Below are 16,739 nucleotides of genomic sequence, written 5' to 3' on the forward strand. Positions count from 1 at the left end.
ATCTGCTGGCGTGCTGTGATTTATCAATAAAAAACGTGCTCTTATTGCGACTACATTTCGTTATTTCCGACGCAAATGGAACGCCGCCATGTTTCTTACCCAGAAGGCTTTGGGCGGGTCTAGACTTAGAACTTCGGACGACAAAGGTTTGTAGTAAACATTTTTTGCCTTATTTTATTGTATAAAGGGATGAATAAGGTGACAATTTCGTTACATTATGCTCTAAACGCATTCAGGGACTCAGAGAGACGCTTAATATGTAACTATAAAAGGAATAATGTGGATTCTTGTTGCGATTTCGATATGGATCGCTAGATGGCTCCATTTTGAATTAAGAGGACGGTGTATTTCAAGGTTAGGTGAGGTATTGTCCAATTTCGGACTGTTGACGCCACACAGTATCGCTCCATAACTTTTCCGTGTGCTCTGTTTAATGTAATACAGAAGTGATAACAAACTGGTAGATTTTTGAAAATGAATGAATAGCAAGTTGGTTACCATTCAAGGACTTTGAGAGCCATAGAACCTTTACGTTGAACGAAGATTACTCATAATTAAGATACTAGTAAGTTAAGATGGCTGATTTGTTAGTATAACAGAATAAATGAATGAATGGTCGGATAAATGAATAAAAGAATGGCACTGCATTCCACCAATGTTACCATATAATGACTTACAATAAAATTTTCAGAACATGGAAAATTCGAGAAAAAACGGAAAACCTGGGACGCAAACTTAATGCAGAGCGTGTTAGACGATGTTAATGAAAATCACCTAACGCCAACGCAGGCTGCCAAAAAACATGGAATTCCCCGGACAACCCTTACTGACAAAATAAAGGGTAAAAGTCAAGTGAACGCACGAAACGGAAGGCCACACATCCTCTCCAAGGAAGAGGAGGAAAGTCTGGTGTTTTACATCAAATACCGCGTTGACAGGGGATTCCCCATTAGTAAGAAGGCGATTCTCTCACTGGCCCTGGCAACCCACTTGCGGCATTGTGAAGAGATGGGAATGACACCCAAGGTTAATCGGAAAAAGGGGCTGTCTCAAAAATGGTGGAAAGGGTTCAAATGCCGTAACAACCTGACCATAAGGAAGCCTTCTCCGCTCGACCGCGGGAGGAAAGATGCTGTTGACGAGAAAGTGGTGAAAGAGTTCTTCGAGTTGTACAGAACAAGGATCAGCGACAATGGCTTGACAGGCCAAGCCCACCGAGTATATAACGTAGACGAGACGGGTTTCGATCTTGATCCACAAAAGAAGAACGTGGTAACGTTCAAAAAGATGGGGGCGCCGGCTGCTTCGGTAAGAAAGGGCACGAGAGATCATATTTCCACTATGGAATGTGTCTCAGCAGACGGAGGAGTCATCCCGCCTTTGATAATCTTTTCAAAGGCCTATCCAAGTTCAGCATACCGGTTGGAGGGGCCGGACAACGCGGTATACGCTACAACGTCATCTGGGTTCATTGAAGGAGACATCTTCGTCCAGTGGCTGGAGAGATGTTTCTGCAGGTTCTCCTCACAGGAGAAGCCAGTGCTTCTACTCATGGACCAGCATAGCGCGCATGTAACCCCCAAGGCCATCGACTGCGCCATCGCCAACGATATCATACTGATGGGTCTACCCCCCCACACAAGTCATTTTCTTCAGCCTTTAGACGCACCTGGAGGACCCTTCAACACAATGAAGAGTACGTTTGAGGATGTAGTGAACGAAATGCGCCTGGTGAGACCGAACTTCTTCATGACCAAATCAACTTTCCCAAGAGTCTACAAAGTTGTTCGGGAGAAAAGCTTGTCAATGGCAGTAGTAAAGACAGGCTTCCGAAAAACAGGAGTGTTCCCCATCGACCAGTCTCAGATAAACAACCGTTGGCTGACACTGAACAGCCTTGAAGTCGCCGTAGGAGAAGAGAACAGTGCAGACAACATGGTAGAAGAAGAAGTAGAAGAATCACAAGATACATGTACCTACCAGCTACTCCCCGAAGAGGAGGAGATACTCCAGATGGCGAAGGAGTTGGCTGATCAGGAAGAAGTTGTCAGCAACGAAACAACAAAGAAAGTTCTGCCCGTGCACGTGACATCACCAACATCTGAGGTGTATAGTGCCAATGAGAACCCGTTTGTAAAGGCCGGAATTGTCCCGTCGTATGTTGCTGACCTACTAACACCCATACAGGAGTCGCGTCAGCGCAAAGTGAGGAGGGTGAAGCCTAGGGCTATTGTCTTTGATGAGAAGTACATAGCAGACCTGAGAAAAGAGGCAGAGGAGAAAGAGGAACGCAAGGTAAAAGAACAGATGAAGAGAAAAGAAGAGAGGGAGGAGAAAAAGGAACGCAAGGTAAAAGAACAGATGAAGAGAAAAGAAGAGAGGGAGGAGAAAAAAAGGAAGAAGACTGAAGAAATGGAAATGAAGCGAGCGGAAAGGCTCCAAAAGAAACAGAAGCAGCAGAAAAAATCAAACAAGCCATCCGCAGGAACATCTTTGTCGGTAAGGAATACATTGACGTTGAACATTTCTGATCAGTCGCTTGAAGATTGCTCAATTCATATTCATTGATCCTACGAACGTACACATGACTTCTGTCATTTTGACATTGTCTTTAATAACCTTACCTTGATCCTCGCTCAGAGCACCAGCCCAGCTGAAGCAGCCGCTAGACCCCGCCGTGTGGCAAAGCGGCCATTGTGGATGGAGGATTTCACAACAGAGTCGACAGAGGTTTGTACACACGAATATATCAGCGTCTGTAATAGGACTTGTGTTTTTAATGACTTTCGCCCGACGTTAAAGAACCAATTTAATCCCCCCCCCCCCCCAATTTCTGTTCTTAGGATGAAGGCTAAGCGGGATCGCGCAACTACGTCCCAGGAGACTCACCACTCACGGTGCTACCACGGTGTGGGTGTGTTAATGCGGACTGGTATCTGTCGAGCAAGATGAAAATGTGGTTCCTTCCGTCTGCACCAACATCGTTGTTTATGCTTACGAGATTGCTATTCGTGCTTCATCCGCGCCGCCATGCAAGAATGGGCGAATTTCACTTCTCAAACCATTTTAGTGTTATATTTTCAATCGTTAATTAGTTATCAATAGTTAAAAGTTAGGTGACATTATTACATATTACACAAGATTCTCAAGGTTAGTATGAAATGCCATGTTTACATTGGGAAATGTGTCGTTTTATGAAGTTGTTTTAGCGTTTAAAGTCCCGACCGGGCTTGAATGTGGTGTTAGGGTTTAGTATACGGCAAATTTGTTCTTGAGTAAGAAGCGTCAGTCAGGATACTATGGGATAAAACCATCAACAACCTTCTATAATTTTTGGTTTATCGATCGGTATTGCCTGTAAAAAGAAGTAATGAATTTATTACTTCTCCCATTTGTATCTGTGCGACTAAAGTTTAAAGATATTAGACTGGGGGTTTGGAAGGAAAATAACTTCGTAGTACGGTAAATAGATACCAGTCGTCTATTGGTAATGTAATAATGTAATTACACGTGTATTCCTTGTATATTTGTCTATGTGCGAAATCAGTAACATCATTACTGGAATGTAGAAACAAGCTTGGAAAAACGCAATAAGGCTACTAGACTGACAGAACCATTTTATTGGGAACATATTTATACAAACGAAATGCAATGTATATTACTAGGTATTACTGAAGGGAAACGTCAAGCTTCAGGACGCAGAACCCCCTCTTCACGTAAGCTTCCCTCAGCTTCACAACCAGGTCTTCAATAGCGGCTCCAGAGCACAACTCTTCAACTGCCAGCCGGTCGGTTTCCCGGACCCACCCCACTTGCATCCAGTCTCCGTCGACCAATGCCGAGGTCATGATCCCAGCCCTCGGTGCACCTGGGCGGTGGTACGGCCGTACCCGGAGGGGCGGGGTCTCCCCGCACTCAAACATGTCAATCAGCTTCTCTGCGTTAGAGCAGTAATGGAATGTCTGCAAAGTCAGTTTCTATAAACAAAACAAAATATCAACGTCAAACCTTCGGTTAAGGTCAAGCCTCTTAAGTATGACTTTGTCTCGATATACTGGCCTCCTTAGGAGATCAAGTTTGTATAGACCTTCAATATTTTTTGCCATGGAAATTGATCTAGAAGCTAAACAAACTTACCTAAAACAACTAAAACACATCCACTTACCATTCTGGTAGATAAGACCTTGATAGCGTAGCTTGCACATCAAAAAAATTCTGTCAGAATCGTTCTGTCACTGTGATTGTGGCAAGCGCAAGTGGCGGGAAAATGGGGTGAACCATTGTCGCGAGTTACTTTATTTTTATGTGTGTCCCTTTGATCTTAAAACAGCATGTTGAAACTCTGCATATGTTGATAAAAATAAAAGTACCTATACTTTATAGTTGATCTTAATAGTAGCTGCAAACTATGGAGGAGTATTCGCCTGGTAGGTTGACGTTCCTCCATTCAGGACCCCCGTTATGAAAATGGAAACATCAAGCGGCAAGCGACTCAGCCGACGATCCCACTAGTCTGTGTGTAGGTGTGGCAAGTCAGCACACTTTTACACAAGTAAGATTATCAAGCACAAGTGTTAAAAAATAAAGCGTTTTATAGTATTAACACAATGAAGTCTTCTTAATTCTTTCCTGGAACAAGCATTGGAGTTGTAGTCGCTCCCGCCGCAGCTATTTGCTCTTGGTACAGGCCGATGACCTGTGTTATCATGTTACAGTTTCCGGGTCTCCGCTTCCGCCTGCTTGTTAGCATGACTTTTACCGACTGTAGTGCAAACCATCGTCAGTTACTCGCATTTTAATAGCTGTCGCAGGCCCCCAAGGATTTAACCAAAGGATTTACAACAGCCACGACTCGGCAGTGGAACGTAAGAACGAATCTGTCGCAGGACGATGTTTTTCGGGACATTGACAGAGAACAGAAAAAAACGGACATTTTTCAACGCTGAACTTTCGTTTTGCCTTATCCAGACAGCTTGAGTTTCAGACACTCTCAAACCACGGAAAAAGAAATAACAGTCCTTGTCTAAAAGGTAAATAACAAAGAGAGAGTTATGACGAGTATCTTCGTGACGGATAAAGGTTCATCTTTTTTAGAACATGCCTGTCTCCAACGCAATTCAGTCGTGTTTTATTCAGTGCGATAATTTTCTTACAGAGGCATCAAGGAGACAGCAAAACGCATTCAACAAAAGGGGCAAAGGTACTCTATAGTGTCAACATATAGCGGGGGAAGAATGCTGTTTGATCTTTTTATAAAGTGGCAACACTTCACTATTGCTGATATATGTGACGGATAAAGGTCAATGGATGTTACATATATTTGCCTCAAACACAGCGATATATCAATCATGGAGTTAGACTCCATGGATATATAAAGAAAAGTCAACGTGTAGATTTGGCTAGCATTTGATTAGGCATGAAATTTTACTGTGAGTTATAAACTAGAATGGACTTGTTGAAAGTGTTGGCATAATATACTGTGCCTACACAAACTCCGAATTTTTCATGGTCTTCATTGGATGTTTGGTCAACGTTGTATCAGAATTTTACCCATTACAGACGACTTATTTTCCGACAAAACAACTATAGACGGGATGTCATCCTTGAATATTTTTAATACACTTTAAATGCAATGCACAATACATTATGGGTTTGTGCAAGCACAGTATGTTCTGCCAACATGCTCTTTTATCACTTCAAGTACATATAGTAGACTGATAGTACTGTACATGTAGGTAGTGACTGTAAGTGACAGCATGAGGGCTTGTAGGTCTGACACTTGAGCCACCAGGTTATGGCCTGTCTGACCCCTGGGTATCTATTAAGCCAGTTACAACTAGTACTGTTGGGGGCGGTACATTTTATGGGACACACCATTATCACGTGGGGGAAGACAGAGTAAAATGAAAATTGAAATATTTTTGAGGAAGAGGTTAGTTTGTTTGTTTGTTGAAATCAGTGATTTTTGTAAGCATTTTCAGGCAGTAATGAAACTAGAAATGACTGTACATATTGTAGATATACTAGTAGTAGTAGTTGTAGTAGTGATGGTAGTAGTAGTAGCAGCAGCAGCAGTAATACATTTTGTAGTAGTAATAGTAGTAATACATAGCACTAGTAGTAGTAGCAGTAGTAGCTTTCTAGACATTTTTTCATAGTATCAGTACATGTATAATTATGGTTGATAGTAATATATAGTTGAATAAGTTCTTTGTCATTGATGCCTACAAACAATTGTCATTCATTGGTTGATTTTTGTAAAAAAAATTTAGATGTGTCTTTTTTCAGTTTGTCTCGCAAATCAGGAAAACGTTATACAAGTCACTCTGCTGCTGTTGTCTAACTCCCTCAGTGGCTCCCTTGGCCTTGTTGCCTAAACATTACATAAACTACTTGGGTTTAGTTACTTAGCCAGATTTGCAGGTGGTATATCACCTTATTTATATCTTTACAACACACTGCAAGAGGTGATAAACCGGAATGTTTTGGCAACATTAGAAGCAGTTAGCTAACAGCTGTTATTGAAATGGTATTTATTAGGCATACTTGTATTTTTTGAGTACCTTGCATAGTGTACTGTAGAGCACTAGAAAGGTAGTTAAGACGGAATGTACTCGGGTAACCCCAAATGATGAACTGTGATTTTTTTTTTCATATTGAAGAGTTCTTATCAAAGAAAACTTAGTTACATGTACAATGGGGCTGGTTGGCCTTTTTTAAATATTATCTATAGAGCATAGTCAGCCATCTTAGTAATTCATAGGTAGGCCATTATGAAAGCCAAGGAGGCTTACATGAAATGTAATCAGTGCATTTTGTGTAAAGTTTAATTGAATTTAACATAGAGCATAGTAAGTAATACTAAAAGCCAACTTGCCCAAATTATTAAAGCTTCAGCAATTGTTAAATGTAATGTTACCATAGTTCATGATCATAAGTGTATATGTAATACCTGCTGCACTTCTGCCACAAGACACTAGGGGGCACATTGTCTGCTTATGCAACAGAATACGTCACAACTTGCATAAGTCTGGAAAAGTTTGTTGTGTAAAGATGGGTACTGTTAGCTATCTACTGTAGTTCACTTTATGTTCTTGGTAGCGAAAAGTTAACGGTCTGAGAAACATGTAGGTGTTCACTATATGTTCACGGTGGCGGCAGATGCAGAAAAAAGAAAGTCAGCAAATTAATTGTTAACAGTAATGATAAGTTTGTGGTACAGAAGTGACCACGAAAACCGTGAACATTAAAAGCACCGCAAAAAATAAGGAATTACAGTATTCTCGGAGTGACACATTTACATGCTACATAAAGTGTTGAATATTATCTTTTAACATCTGTATAATTTTTATGTCATTCTGTAGATACTTTTGATTGCTAATATATCTTTGAGATTTATTGCTGACATACCAGTACTTCATATCTTAGATATTATAGATGAAACTATATGGCATGGTCTCAAGTAGTTGGTACAGATCTTGTGCCAGGTGCCTGGTGGCCCAAGATGTCAGCAAAATAAATCCAGAGTGACAGGCTGTCTTCTGGGAGACAGGGGTGATGACAAGTGGACACAGGCCCTGGCATCTGAATTACTCATAGTCACTGTAAAATGCTTTAACTTTGAATTGATAAACCATAGTGAAATTCACCCTCATACTGGCTAATTTTCATGACGAATTTTACTTACTGGTATCTTTAAAAACGAATTCAAATTTACCAAACTTTCTTGCAGTTATTTATACATACTTGTACATGTACACACGTCAGATGAAGTTAAAAGATGCCATTGAAAATTGTGTGTGCAACCTATATTGAGTTCTTGCCAGCATGTTTTTAAATGTTAGAGTTCATGTTTTGTGTTAGTTATTTAAGAATTGCCTCAGTTTACCAGCTGAAATGTAATGGAAGCTGATTCAGGTTTCAGTATATCTGTAATGGAAAGATACAAACCAGATGGAGTCCTTGGAACATTATTCTGTTCAAGCTGGGTTTAAAGTAAGCTGACTGTGTGTCAATATCTTCTTCAAGTGGCATCCTTACATGTATACAGGGCTCGAAATACCACCTGCAAATTCAGGTTAGTGCAGGTGAAATTGGAGCTGTGCAGGTATTTCTGATGTCTACCTGCACCTAATCTGCACTGGTCCTTGACAAAACCAGTCCTAGACACTAGTACAATCTCCAAAGTAGCATCATGAAGACAGTAATATTAAAAATGGTTGTACTGGGAACTTTTTTTCAAAATGTTTCAATTTTTGATGGACTGAAAGCCAAAGAAACCTTTTCAGTAGTGCAGGTAAAACTTGTCTGGTGCAGGTAATTTTGAAAGTTGCCTGTACCAGTAGTGCAAACTTGCATGTACATGTACAATGTATATGCAGTGCAGTATTTCGAGCCCTGACATACATGTAGGTATAGCCTCCCTACTGCGCTGATGTGTGACTTCTTGATGACATTGGAGGTTGTCTTACATTCCGATGACGAGGGAGTCAAATAGGGTAAAACTCATCACTTCTTGGAAAGACCAGATCTGTGGGACTGATTCCAATGATGCTAAGAATTGTTTACTGAGAATTTAGAATCATATATGGTATATGTAAGTACAAATACAGTTAAGAATTGTGATGTTAGCTTTAGATTTAGAAGTGGGTTGCTGTATAACAAATGAGTAAGTACTGAAAAAAGAAATTTTATTTATGTATTTATTTGAAAACAGCTAGATGGCTTCATTTCCATGGAGATCAGTTTATGAATGAATGAGTGAATGAATGGATGGATGGATGAATGAATGAGCTTGCTACATGAATGGTACATTGTACAAATTACAATGGTATGCAGCAAGCAACTATTAAAAAACAATACTACAAGGCTAATATATAATGAATTTATAAATTATAGCTACAAAATATCATTGTTCTAACACAGTTCCAATACATTCACAAATACCCAACACACTTCTCTAATTCAAAGTCTAAAGTCTGAAGTCTCTGCTATCTTGTCCCCAGGTTGTACAGATTCTCAGTTCACCTGTGCCAACGGGCGCTGTATCAACTCAGACTGGAGATGTGACGGAACAGATGACTGCTTCGACAACTCAGACGAACAGTCATGTAGTAAGTGTACTTCAAATTACAGACTAACTTACTGTTAGTTACCTAGCTCATTGTAATTTGTATGTTATTGTTATAAACTTGAGATGAAAGAATTGATCGTATAGAAAGCATTGCTTGAAATTATGGTAAAAAGAAATGATAATTCAGTCTGAATTACATTATTATTAGTCCTCGAGGTAACATAACATAATTGAGTTTATTTTTTGTAGTTGTTAAATACAAACTGTGTCACTTTTTTGATGGTTGGGTTATAGGATCAAAATGTGTTTTCCTGATAATTCAATCGCTTATAGTTATAATTCAATCAATAGATTTCAAGCCACTGCATTGCTGCATGATATAACAAAGAAGGGTTATTGTAAAATACGAATGAAGGAGAAGGAATTACTACCTTAACTTTTCTGCCATTCATAAGTTTCACTTTGATTATTTCCTCTCCCAGCATTCCCACCCTGCGATGCAAATGAGTTCCAGTGCACAAACGGACAGTGCATCTCCCAGAGCTGGGTGTGTGACGGGGAGAGTGACTGTCCAGACAACGCAGATGAAAATCAGAGCTGCCGTGAGTGTTAATACATTTGTACTTAATGTGAACTTGATCAGAAGTTGCTTTGAAGAAGATGAAGCTTTTGTGCTATATAAGTAATTGCTGTTTTTGTTTACATCATATACACATGCAAATTATTTGAAGACATTATGCAAATTATTTGTAGGAAAACCGTCCCCGCTTTTTGCCTTCCACTCGCTGGCCGTGATGCCATGGCATCGCTCATTTTGCTGCTACACGGATACTACATGTACATGCAACAGATTGTAATTATCAGAATCACTACGTGGCATTTTTGACTGTGGGTAGACCTGAATAAAAGTGGAATCTGAAGAAAAAGTGTGGATCAAGAAAGATGAAGGAAACAGCCTGTTTTGATGCATCTAACTTAAGCATTCAGTTGAACTCTATGCAAGATGCTAGATTAATATTGAGACATCTTAACCTGTTAGCTGACAGAAGTAATGATTTCATGGTTGTTTTCTTCCTGTCACAGCCCCAAGAACGTGTGCGTCTGACCAGTTCACCTGTACCAATGGCAGGTGCATACCTCAGAACTACAGGTGTGATCGGGTAAACGACTGTACAGATGGCAGCGACGAGGGCAGCCAGTGTTGTGAGTGTTACTTAATCTTTAGCATGTTGAGTTTTGATATTTGATTTCTGCTGCCACTGACATTGTCTTTGGTGACAAAGTTGATCTGTGAAGTGACAAAATTGACCTGTCCATTGACAAAGTTGAGCTATCCAGGATTAATATTCTCTGTAGCTTCTTTTACAAGTTTGTAGATTGCAAGTTTGTAAATCATATCACAAATACATGTACATGTATTACAAAAGGAGGTTAAGATAGGATGGGAGCGGAACAATGCTTTTCACACTGTGGCTTTTTCTCCCCATCACGTACAGCGTACCCAACGTGTTCATCCTCCCAGCTACGGTGTAACAACAGTGCGTGTTACAACTCCAACCAGCGCTGTGACGGCAACATGGACTGTCGAGATGGCTCAGACGAGTTCAACTGTAGTAAGTATAGAATCTTAATCTTATTTGCCTTTGCAGAAGGGAAATATGTATTGTTTTTGGTCCATTCCTTCTTCTTCTCCAAACAAAAAAGGTCAATAACCTGGACCAGCAGCTGTCACCATGGTAACTGGTGATGTAGCAGACACCATGTGGTGTTGGATTACATTACATGTATGTAGCAAGTTGCAGGACAGAATTGCAGGGGCTGGTCACCATATATAAAATCGCAGGCTAATGTTTTTGTTATGATTTGCCAACAGACGAGCCGCTAAACTGGATAGTGAGTGAGTGATGTTTTGCCAATAAAGCTTTTTTTTTGAAAGCCAAGAACCCACAAGTTAAACTGGTATGGTGGAAGTATTTATTATCTTTTTGTCTTGCCTGTATTAGCGACCATCCGGTGCCAGTCTGGCCAGTTCACCTGTATGAATGGTCAGTGTGTTGCCGGCAGTTACGAGTGTGACCACGATAACGACTGTGGGGACGGGTCAGATGAACACGATGGTTGTGGTGAGTACGCCAAACTTTTTAAAATCTTTTTTATTATGTTGATCTATCAACAACCTTTTCATCTTTTCAGTTTGTAACCATCATTTTGTTGGCTTGCTGCCACAAACTTTGACTCAAAGCAAAGAGAAGGTTAAGCAACTTTTCATTGTTATAATTTAAAAAAAATTGATTTAAAACAATCTTCTTCTGCAGTTTTCCCCACATGTAGCGGAGACCAGTTCACCTGTCAGAACGGGCGGTGTGTACCACAGGAGTACATCTGTGACCTGGACAATGACTGTGGTGATGCTAGCGATGAGATGGGCTGCTGTAAGTGTCTTTTGTATCACTTCTTCTTAGTCCTCTCCATCCTGAATACTATTATAATTGTTTTTGAGCTGCTCTATCCATTGCCAACACTCCCTATCTGTGAGACTAACAGTTTTATTGCTGTCCTGTTTAGTGCCGACACCCCCCACCTGCCAGCCTGACCAGTGGGCGTGTCCCAACACCACCACGTGTATCCAGATATCACAGCTGTGTGATGGTCAGTCTCACTGTCCAAACAACATGGACGAAACCAGGCCTGGATTTGCTTGCAGTAAGTAAACTGAACTCATCTCATACTCCCAGCCTTAAACATTTAAGTTTTAAAAACCGTAACTGATATCTGCAAGAATATTGTTACTCAGGCAACTGGGCAGATTTTAAAAACTGTTAGACATTTCAAGTAACATCCACTATTTTGGTCAGTGACAAAATGTAGTGACAAAACCAGTGGATATGCTATTTGAAATGTCTGACAGTTTTTAAATTCTATCTAGTTGTTTAAGTTACAATTTTCTTGTGTATCTTGATGTAACCTTTATCACAGCATGGTATCACATCATACCATGATTACACAGTATACATTCCTGGCATCCTCAAAAACCACATCCTACCACTACCTATAATGTATCAGAATCTATGTTTCTTTTAATGCGATTCAACAATTTTCCCAGGTTCCTCGAACTGCGGAACGTTGGCGTGTGAACACCGATGTCGTGCCTCGCCTGACGGAGGGATCTGTTACTGCTCCCCTGGGTATCAGGTCTCCAATGACAACAGGACTTGTCAAGGTAGTGTTAAAAAGTCTAAGATGTTAGAATTTGCAAGGATTTGTTGCAAAGTCTAACATCTTATAAATACGTCTATAAAGAAATAAACAAGAAATTGGAAATTTCAAACCTACGGAGGTATTTGTAAAATTTGTTGTGAATTTATTGGCACATACAAACAGATGGTCTGGCAAACTTCAAACTGGCCCAGTAGGATATCCAGCCATCACTTCCTTCCAACTTGACCTTAAGGTCAATCTGCGGTAACCTCCACTATTCTACTGCATTGAAACATCTCCGAACACAACAAAACATGCAGACAAACATATTCAAAACATGTTCTGTTACCAAATGTAATACATTTTGTAATTGGCAAAGAAAACAAAACTTCAGAACTGTACACTAAAAACCTCTAAGTGTCAACAGATTCAATTGACTTGTGATGTTGTTGAACTGTCCCATCTTTGACCGATTACAGATTTTGATGAGTGTTCTGTGTGGGGTACGTGTGACCAGACCTGCACCAACGTGCCCAGCACCTACCGATGCTCGTGTGCCGAGGGATACGTCCGGGAGTCAGGACGCCACTGTCGGGCTTCAACACAGAGTTAGTGTTTCTCTCTTTTCAATCTGGCATCTCATTTGGAGTCTGTAAATTAAAAGACACAAATGTACTCACATAGAAGACAGAAGTTTCGATTCATGTTAATTTGAATATCCCTTTATTTTATAACATTGAAAATTTGTACTCTATGTATGAAATTCATTGAACCATCTGTCATATTTTGGGTTGCTCATACAGTTGCTACCTTCAGCAGAAAAGAGCTTTTAACAATGTCTTTTGATTTGCATAATGTATTTGGTGGTCTTAATTTTTATTACATAGTATTACATGAGCATAATGATTGTACTGTATCCCCAAACTTCTCTTTTTCTAGTAGTACCGGTAGTAATTTAGTATGAACTTACTGTTTTTTTCATCTTTATTTCCTTAGCTCAACCTCGGATTATCTTTTCCAATGGAAGAAGCATCGTGTCGACTGATCTCCATGGCAACAACCAGCGGGTCATCATGTCCCCATCCTCCTCCAGTACGTCCAATGTGCTGGGGATAGACTATCACTACAACGAGAACCTGCTCTTCTGGTCCGACTCCATCAACAACAAGGTACAGGAAGAGAAGTTTTGCTCTTTTTTGTATCATGTTTAGACTTCACAGGAGGAAAATTTATTGCTTTGCTCTCTTTCTTCTCTTCTTCTTCTTCTCTGAACCCATAGGGTCAATGACCTGGACCAGGCATCTGTCACCATGGTAACTGGTACTGTCGTAGACACCCTGTGGTGTTGGGTTACATTATGTATCAGGCAGAGCTGAAGGTTTTCAGTCAATTTTAGATCAATGATTTTTACCTTTGCCAGAAGGTTGTGTATGTTTTTGGTAGCATCTGTATGACTGTGTATGTGGTTTAGCACGATAAGAAGCAATAGATAGAATGCCTGGAAACTTGGTAGGTGGGTAGGTCTTGTTACCAGTTTTGTACTGCACGTAACTACTTGTACAGGCAACCTGAAGAAGTTTTGTGCCTTGTATCTATTGTTGTCATGACATCTTAATGTTTCTTCCCTCTCCAGATCTTCCGTTCCAACATGGATGGTTCTAACCAGCGGGAGATCATCAACATCGGGCTGGAGACTCCCGAGGGCCTGGCGGTGGACTGGATTGGACGGAAGCTGTACCTCGTGGAGAGTGCCGCCAACAGGATCGAGATCTGTAACCTGGACGGGACGATGAGAGCGACGCTGGTGGCGGAGGACATCGACCAACCACGGGGAATCGCACTGGACCCCTCAGTGGGGTAGGAAAATTAGACTTACACATTGACAAGAAAACTGTTACTCAAGCTGCTGGATAGATTTTGAAAACTGTCAGACGTTTCAAGTAGCATTCATTACTCTTCGTCAGTGACTGATCTGGATGTCTAACCTTAATCAACAAAAACAAGATTTGTTTTGCTATGCGCATGCTTAAGCTTTTTTCCATAAGATCTTTGTACATGTTGTATTGTATATGTTGTATTGTATATATACATAGCTTGTTACTGAGCTATTTCCAACGTTTCATGTATGAAATGGGGACAAAAATGTGCTAAGAAATGGCTTTAAATGTCAATATCAGACAGATTTCCTCATCCAGAATATTACCTTTTCAGATCTTCATTGATTGAGGAATATTTTACTAACTAAAGTTTTGTTTTGAATATTTCCAAACTAGCTACATGTTCTGGAGTGACTGGGGCAGCACACCAAAGATCGAGAGAGCGTACATGGACGGCAGCAACCGGTTCAATCTGGTGGACACCAGAATCAGCTGGGCGGCTGGCGTGACGCTGGACTATGTGAACAAAAGGGTGTACTGGGCTGACGGACGACTGGACGTTCTGGAGACTGTCAAATACGATGGCACAGACAGGTACAGTTGTCATAGAACTTATTGTATAGTCTGTATCGGTATCTTTCTGTATATGTTGACAGCAGCCACTCCAACATACCAGCTTCTGTGCCTGTATCAGTGTAGCCAGTACATGGCAAATCCTTGTATAGCCGGGACATGTATAACTACCCTTTGGTGTAACACACCAGCTTTTGTATCTGTGTCTGTATAGCTGGTACCATTCAGTGTAACATACCAGCTTCTGTGCCTGTATCAGTATACCCAGTACATGTATAACCACCCTTTTTTGTAAAGCAACTAGCTTCTGTATCTGTATCTGCATAGCTAGTACATGATTGTATAACTGCCCTTTGGTGTAACACACCATCTAAGCAAACTAACCTGAACTATAGACTACATGTGTAGCCAAACCTCTACTAGTGACATTCCAGCATAGGAATCACAAAGATGCCATATTATAGGAAGATAGGTAGCTCTAAAACTATATTTAGTAGGATACTTATTGTCAGTGAAAACTTTTCCTTCACTTTTGCAGAAGAACAATTGTATCTGGAAGCCAGGGCCTCCATGTGATCCCCCATCCTTACGACGTGACGTTGTTCGAGAACTACGTGTACTTCTCTGATTGGACGAGGATGGGCGTTGTGCGCATCAACAAGTTTGACGGAACCGGATCTGACGAGACCATCGTCCACGAAACTAGTGTCAGGCCGTATGGTGTTGTTTCTGTTCATCCCGTCAGACAGATGCAAGGTATCTGACATTTTCATTCAAGCACATACTAGTAACCTTCAGCATGCTAAGATATAGCTGTTTGACACTAGTGACGCTTGTTTAGGGGTATCTTGTTCTGAGTAGGGAGGTTTGGAAGTGATGGGTGGAGATTGGGTTTCAGTTGATTGACAGCATTGTGGCCCAGTATGCCCTGGGTGTGGTATGAAGTAATTGGGAATTTGTACTGTGTAATCGTGGTATGAAACATGAACTACATGTATGGTGTATTAGCAGAGTAAGTTAAGTCATACAATTGTATGAGTAATAGTTCATTCTATGATGTAATTTAATTGGAAATTTTCCTGTGATCAGACAAATACAGTAACTGTTACAATTTACATTTAACAGAACCCAAAAGACTTTCGAGGCTTATAAAATTTGTCAATGAACTTTATATTCACTGTGGTGCATTCTCTATTCCAGTAACCAGTCCATGTGGGAACAACAATGGCGGCTGTTCGCAGATCTGCGTCCTGAGCCATCGGTCAGACAACGACGGCCTGGGGTATCGCTGTATGTGTCAGACAGGCTACGAGCTGGCAGCTGACAACAGAAACTGTACTAGTAAGTATAGTGCGGTCTCTGAGACTGGGAAAATGTTTTGTTACTTCTGGGAATGGAAGTACTGTTGTGAGTTGCTGAGTTGTGAGTTTGTGTGTACCTTTGTCTGGACAGCATATGGGTATGGGAAAGATTGACAGGCAGAATATTACATGTAGGGCAGATGGAGAAAATAGGGTGAACTTGAAGGTCATGAAAACCCATAATTGCCCAAAAATCTAAAGTCTCCAATTTCTTGTTTTCTTGAAATGAATGCTGCAAAACCAAGATAGGCCACACCAATGTAATTTCTTGGTTCCCTAGTTCAGTTTTCTGATGGTAAGATTTCATTGTTTTTCTCCCCCAGGACTGGACAAGTTCCTGCTGTTCTCCTCGCGGTACACGGTGCGAGGAATCCCGCTGGACCCGATGCAGAGCGTGGACGCCATGATGCCGGTCCTCGGGCTGCGCTCCTTCTACATCGGCATGGACTTCGACGCGGCGGAGAGGAAAATCTATTTCTCGGACACCGTCCAGGACCAGATCTACCGCATCAACACTGACGGAACAGGTCAAAATGTTTCACAGTTTTTAAACTATCTATTATAAGTTTGAATGAAAGCTCATCTGTGTTGGTAGAGTCCATAGTTGTAAAGTTGAAGCTTTGTTCCAATGCAAGAAGGGAACTCACTGTAAATTTT

General features: G+C 40.8%; 2 protein-coding genes and 1 long non-coding RNA gene across 3 annotated transcripts in view; 2 read left to right on the plus strand and 1 right to left on the minus strand.

Annotated features, from left to right (window-relative positions):
• LOC109479005 (low-density lipoprotein receptor-related protein 2-like) overlaps positions 1-16,739 on the plus strand; it is an 85,822-nt gene that overhangs the window by 11,199 nt on the left and 57,884 nt on the right. The window contains 15 exon segments of the mRNA XM_019780851.1: positions 9,006-9,113; positions 9,556-9,675; positions 10,157-10,276; positions 10,570-10,686; positions 11,077-11,196; positions 11,389-11,505; positions 11,639-11,776; positions 12,177-12,293; positions 12,751-12,881; positions 13,267-13,440; positions 13,905-14,128; positions 14,545-14,742; positions 15,260-15,477; positions 15,922-16,062; positions 16,406-16,609. Of these exon segments, the coding sequence (XP_019636410.1) occupies positions 9,006-9,113; positions 9,556-9,675; positions 10,157-10,276; positions 10,570-10,686; positions 11,077-11,196; positions 11,389-11,505; positions 11,639-11,776; positions 12,177-12,293; positions 12,751-12,881; positions 13,267-13,440; positions 13,905-14,128; positions 14,545-14,742; positions 15,260-15,477; positions 15,922-16,062; positions 16,406-16,609 (2,247 nt within the window).
• On the plus strand, positions 715-3,350 carry LOC109478956 (tigger transposable element-derived protein 6-like). The gene is made up of 3 exons (XM_019780771.1): positions 715-2,499; positions 2,641-2,730; positions 2,844-3,350. The coding sequence occupies exons 1-3, from the start codon at positions 739-741 to the stop codon at positions 2,853-2,855; spliced, it is 1,863 nt and encodes a 620-aa protein (XP_019636330.1). The 5' UTR covers positions 715-738; the 3' UTR covers positions 2,856-3,350.
• Positions 3,596-4,255, minus strand: LOC109479024. Its single transcript, XR_002140767.1, has 2 exons — positions 4,166-4,255; positions 3,596-3,977 (listed from the first exon to the last, which is right to left on the minus strand). It is a non-coding gene; the product is annotated as an uncharacterized LOC109479024 (long non-coding RNA).

Source organism: Branchiostoma belcheri, unplaced genomic scaffold (genome assembly GCF_001625305.1).
Source record: "Branchiostoma belcheri isolate BF01 breed outbred unplaced genomic scaffold, Haploidv18h27 scaffold46, whole genome shotgun sequence".
Classification (NCBI taxonomy): Eukaryota; Metazoa; Chordata; class Leptocardii; order Amphioxiformes; family Branchiostomatidae; genus Branchiostoma; species Branchiostoma belcheri.

What these genes read in the sequence shown, in the direction of transcription:
- LOC109478956 (XM_019780771.1), top strand. Translation starts at nt 739, where the DNA reads ATGCAGAGCGTGTTAGACGATGTTAATGAAAATCACCTAACGCCAACG. An exon ending in CCGCAGGAACATCTTTGTCG is followed by an intron (nt 2,500 to 2,640) that starts GTAAGGAATACA and finishes ATCCTCGCTCAG; the next exon opens with AGCACCAGCCCAGCTGAAGC.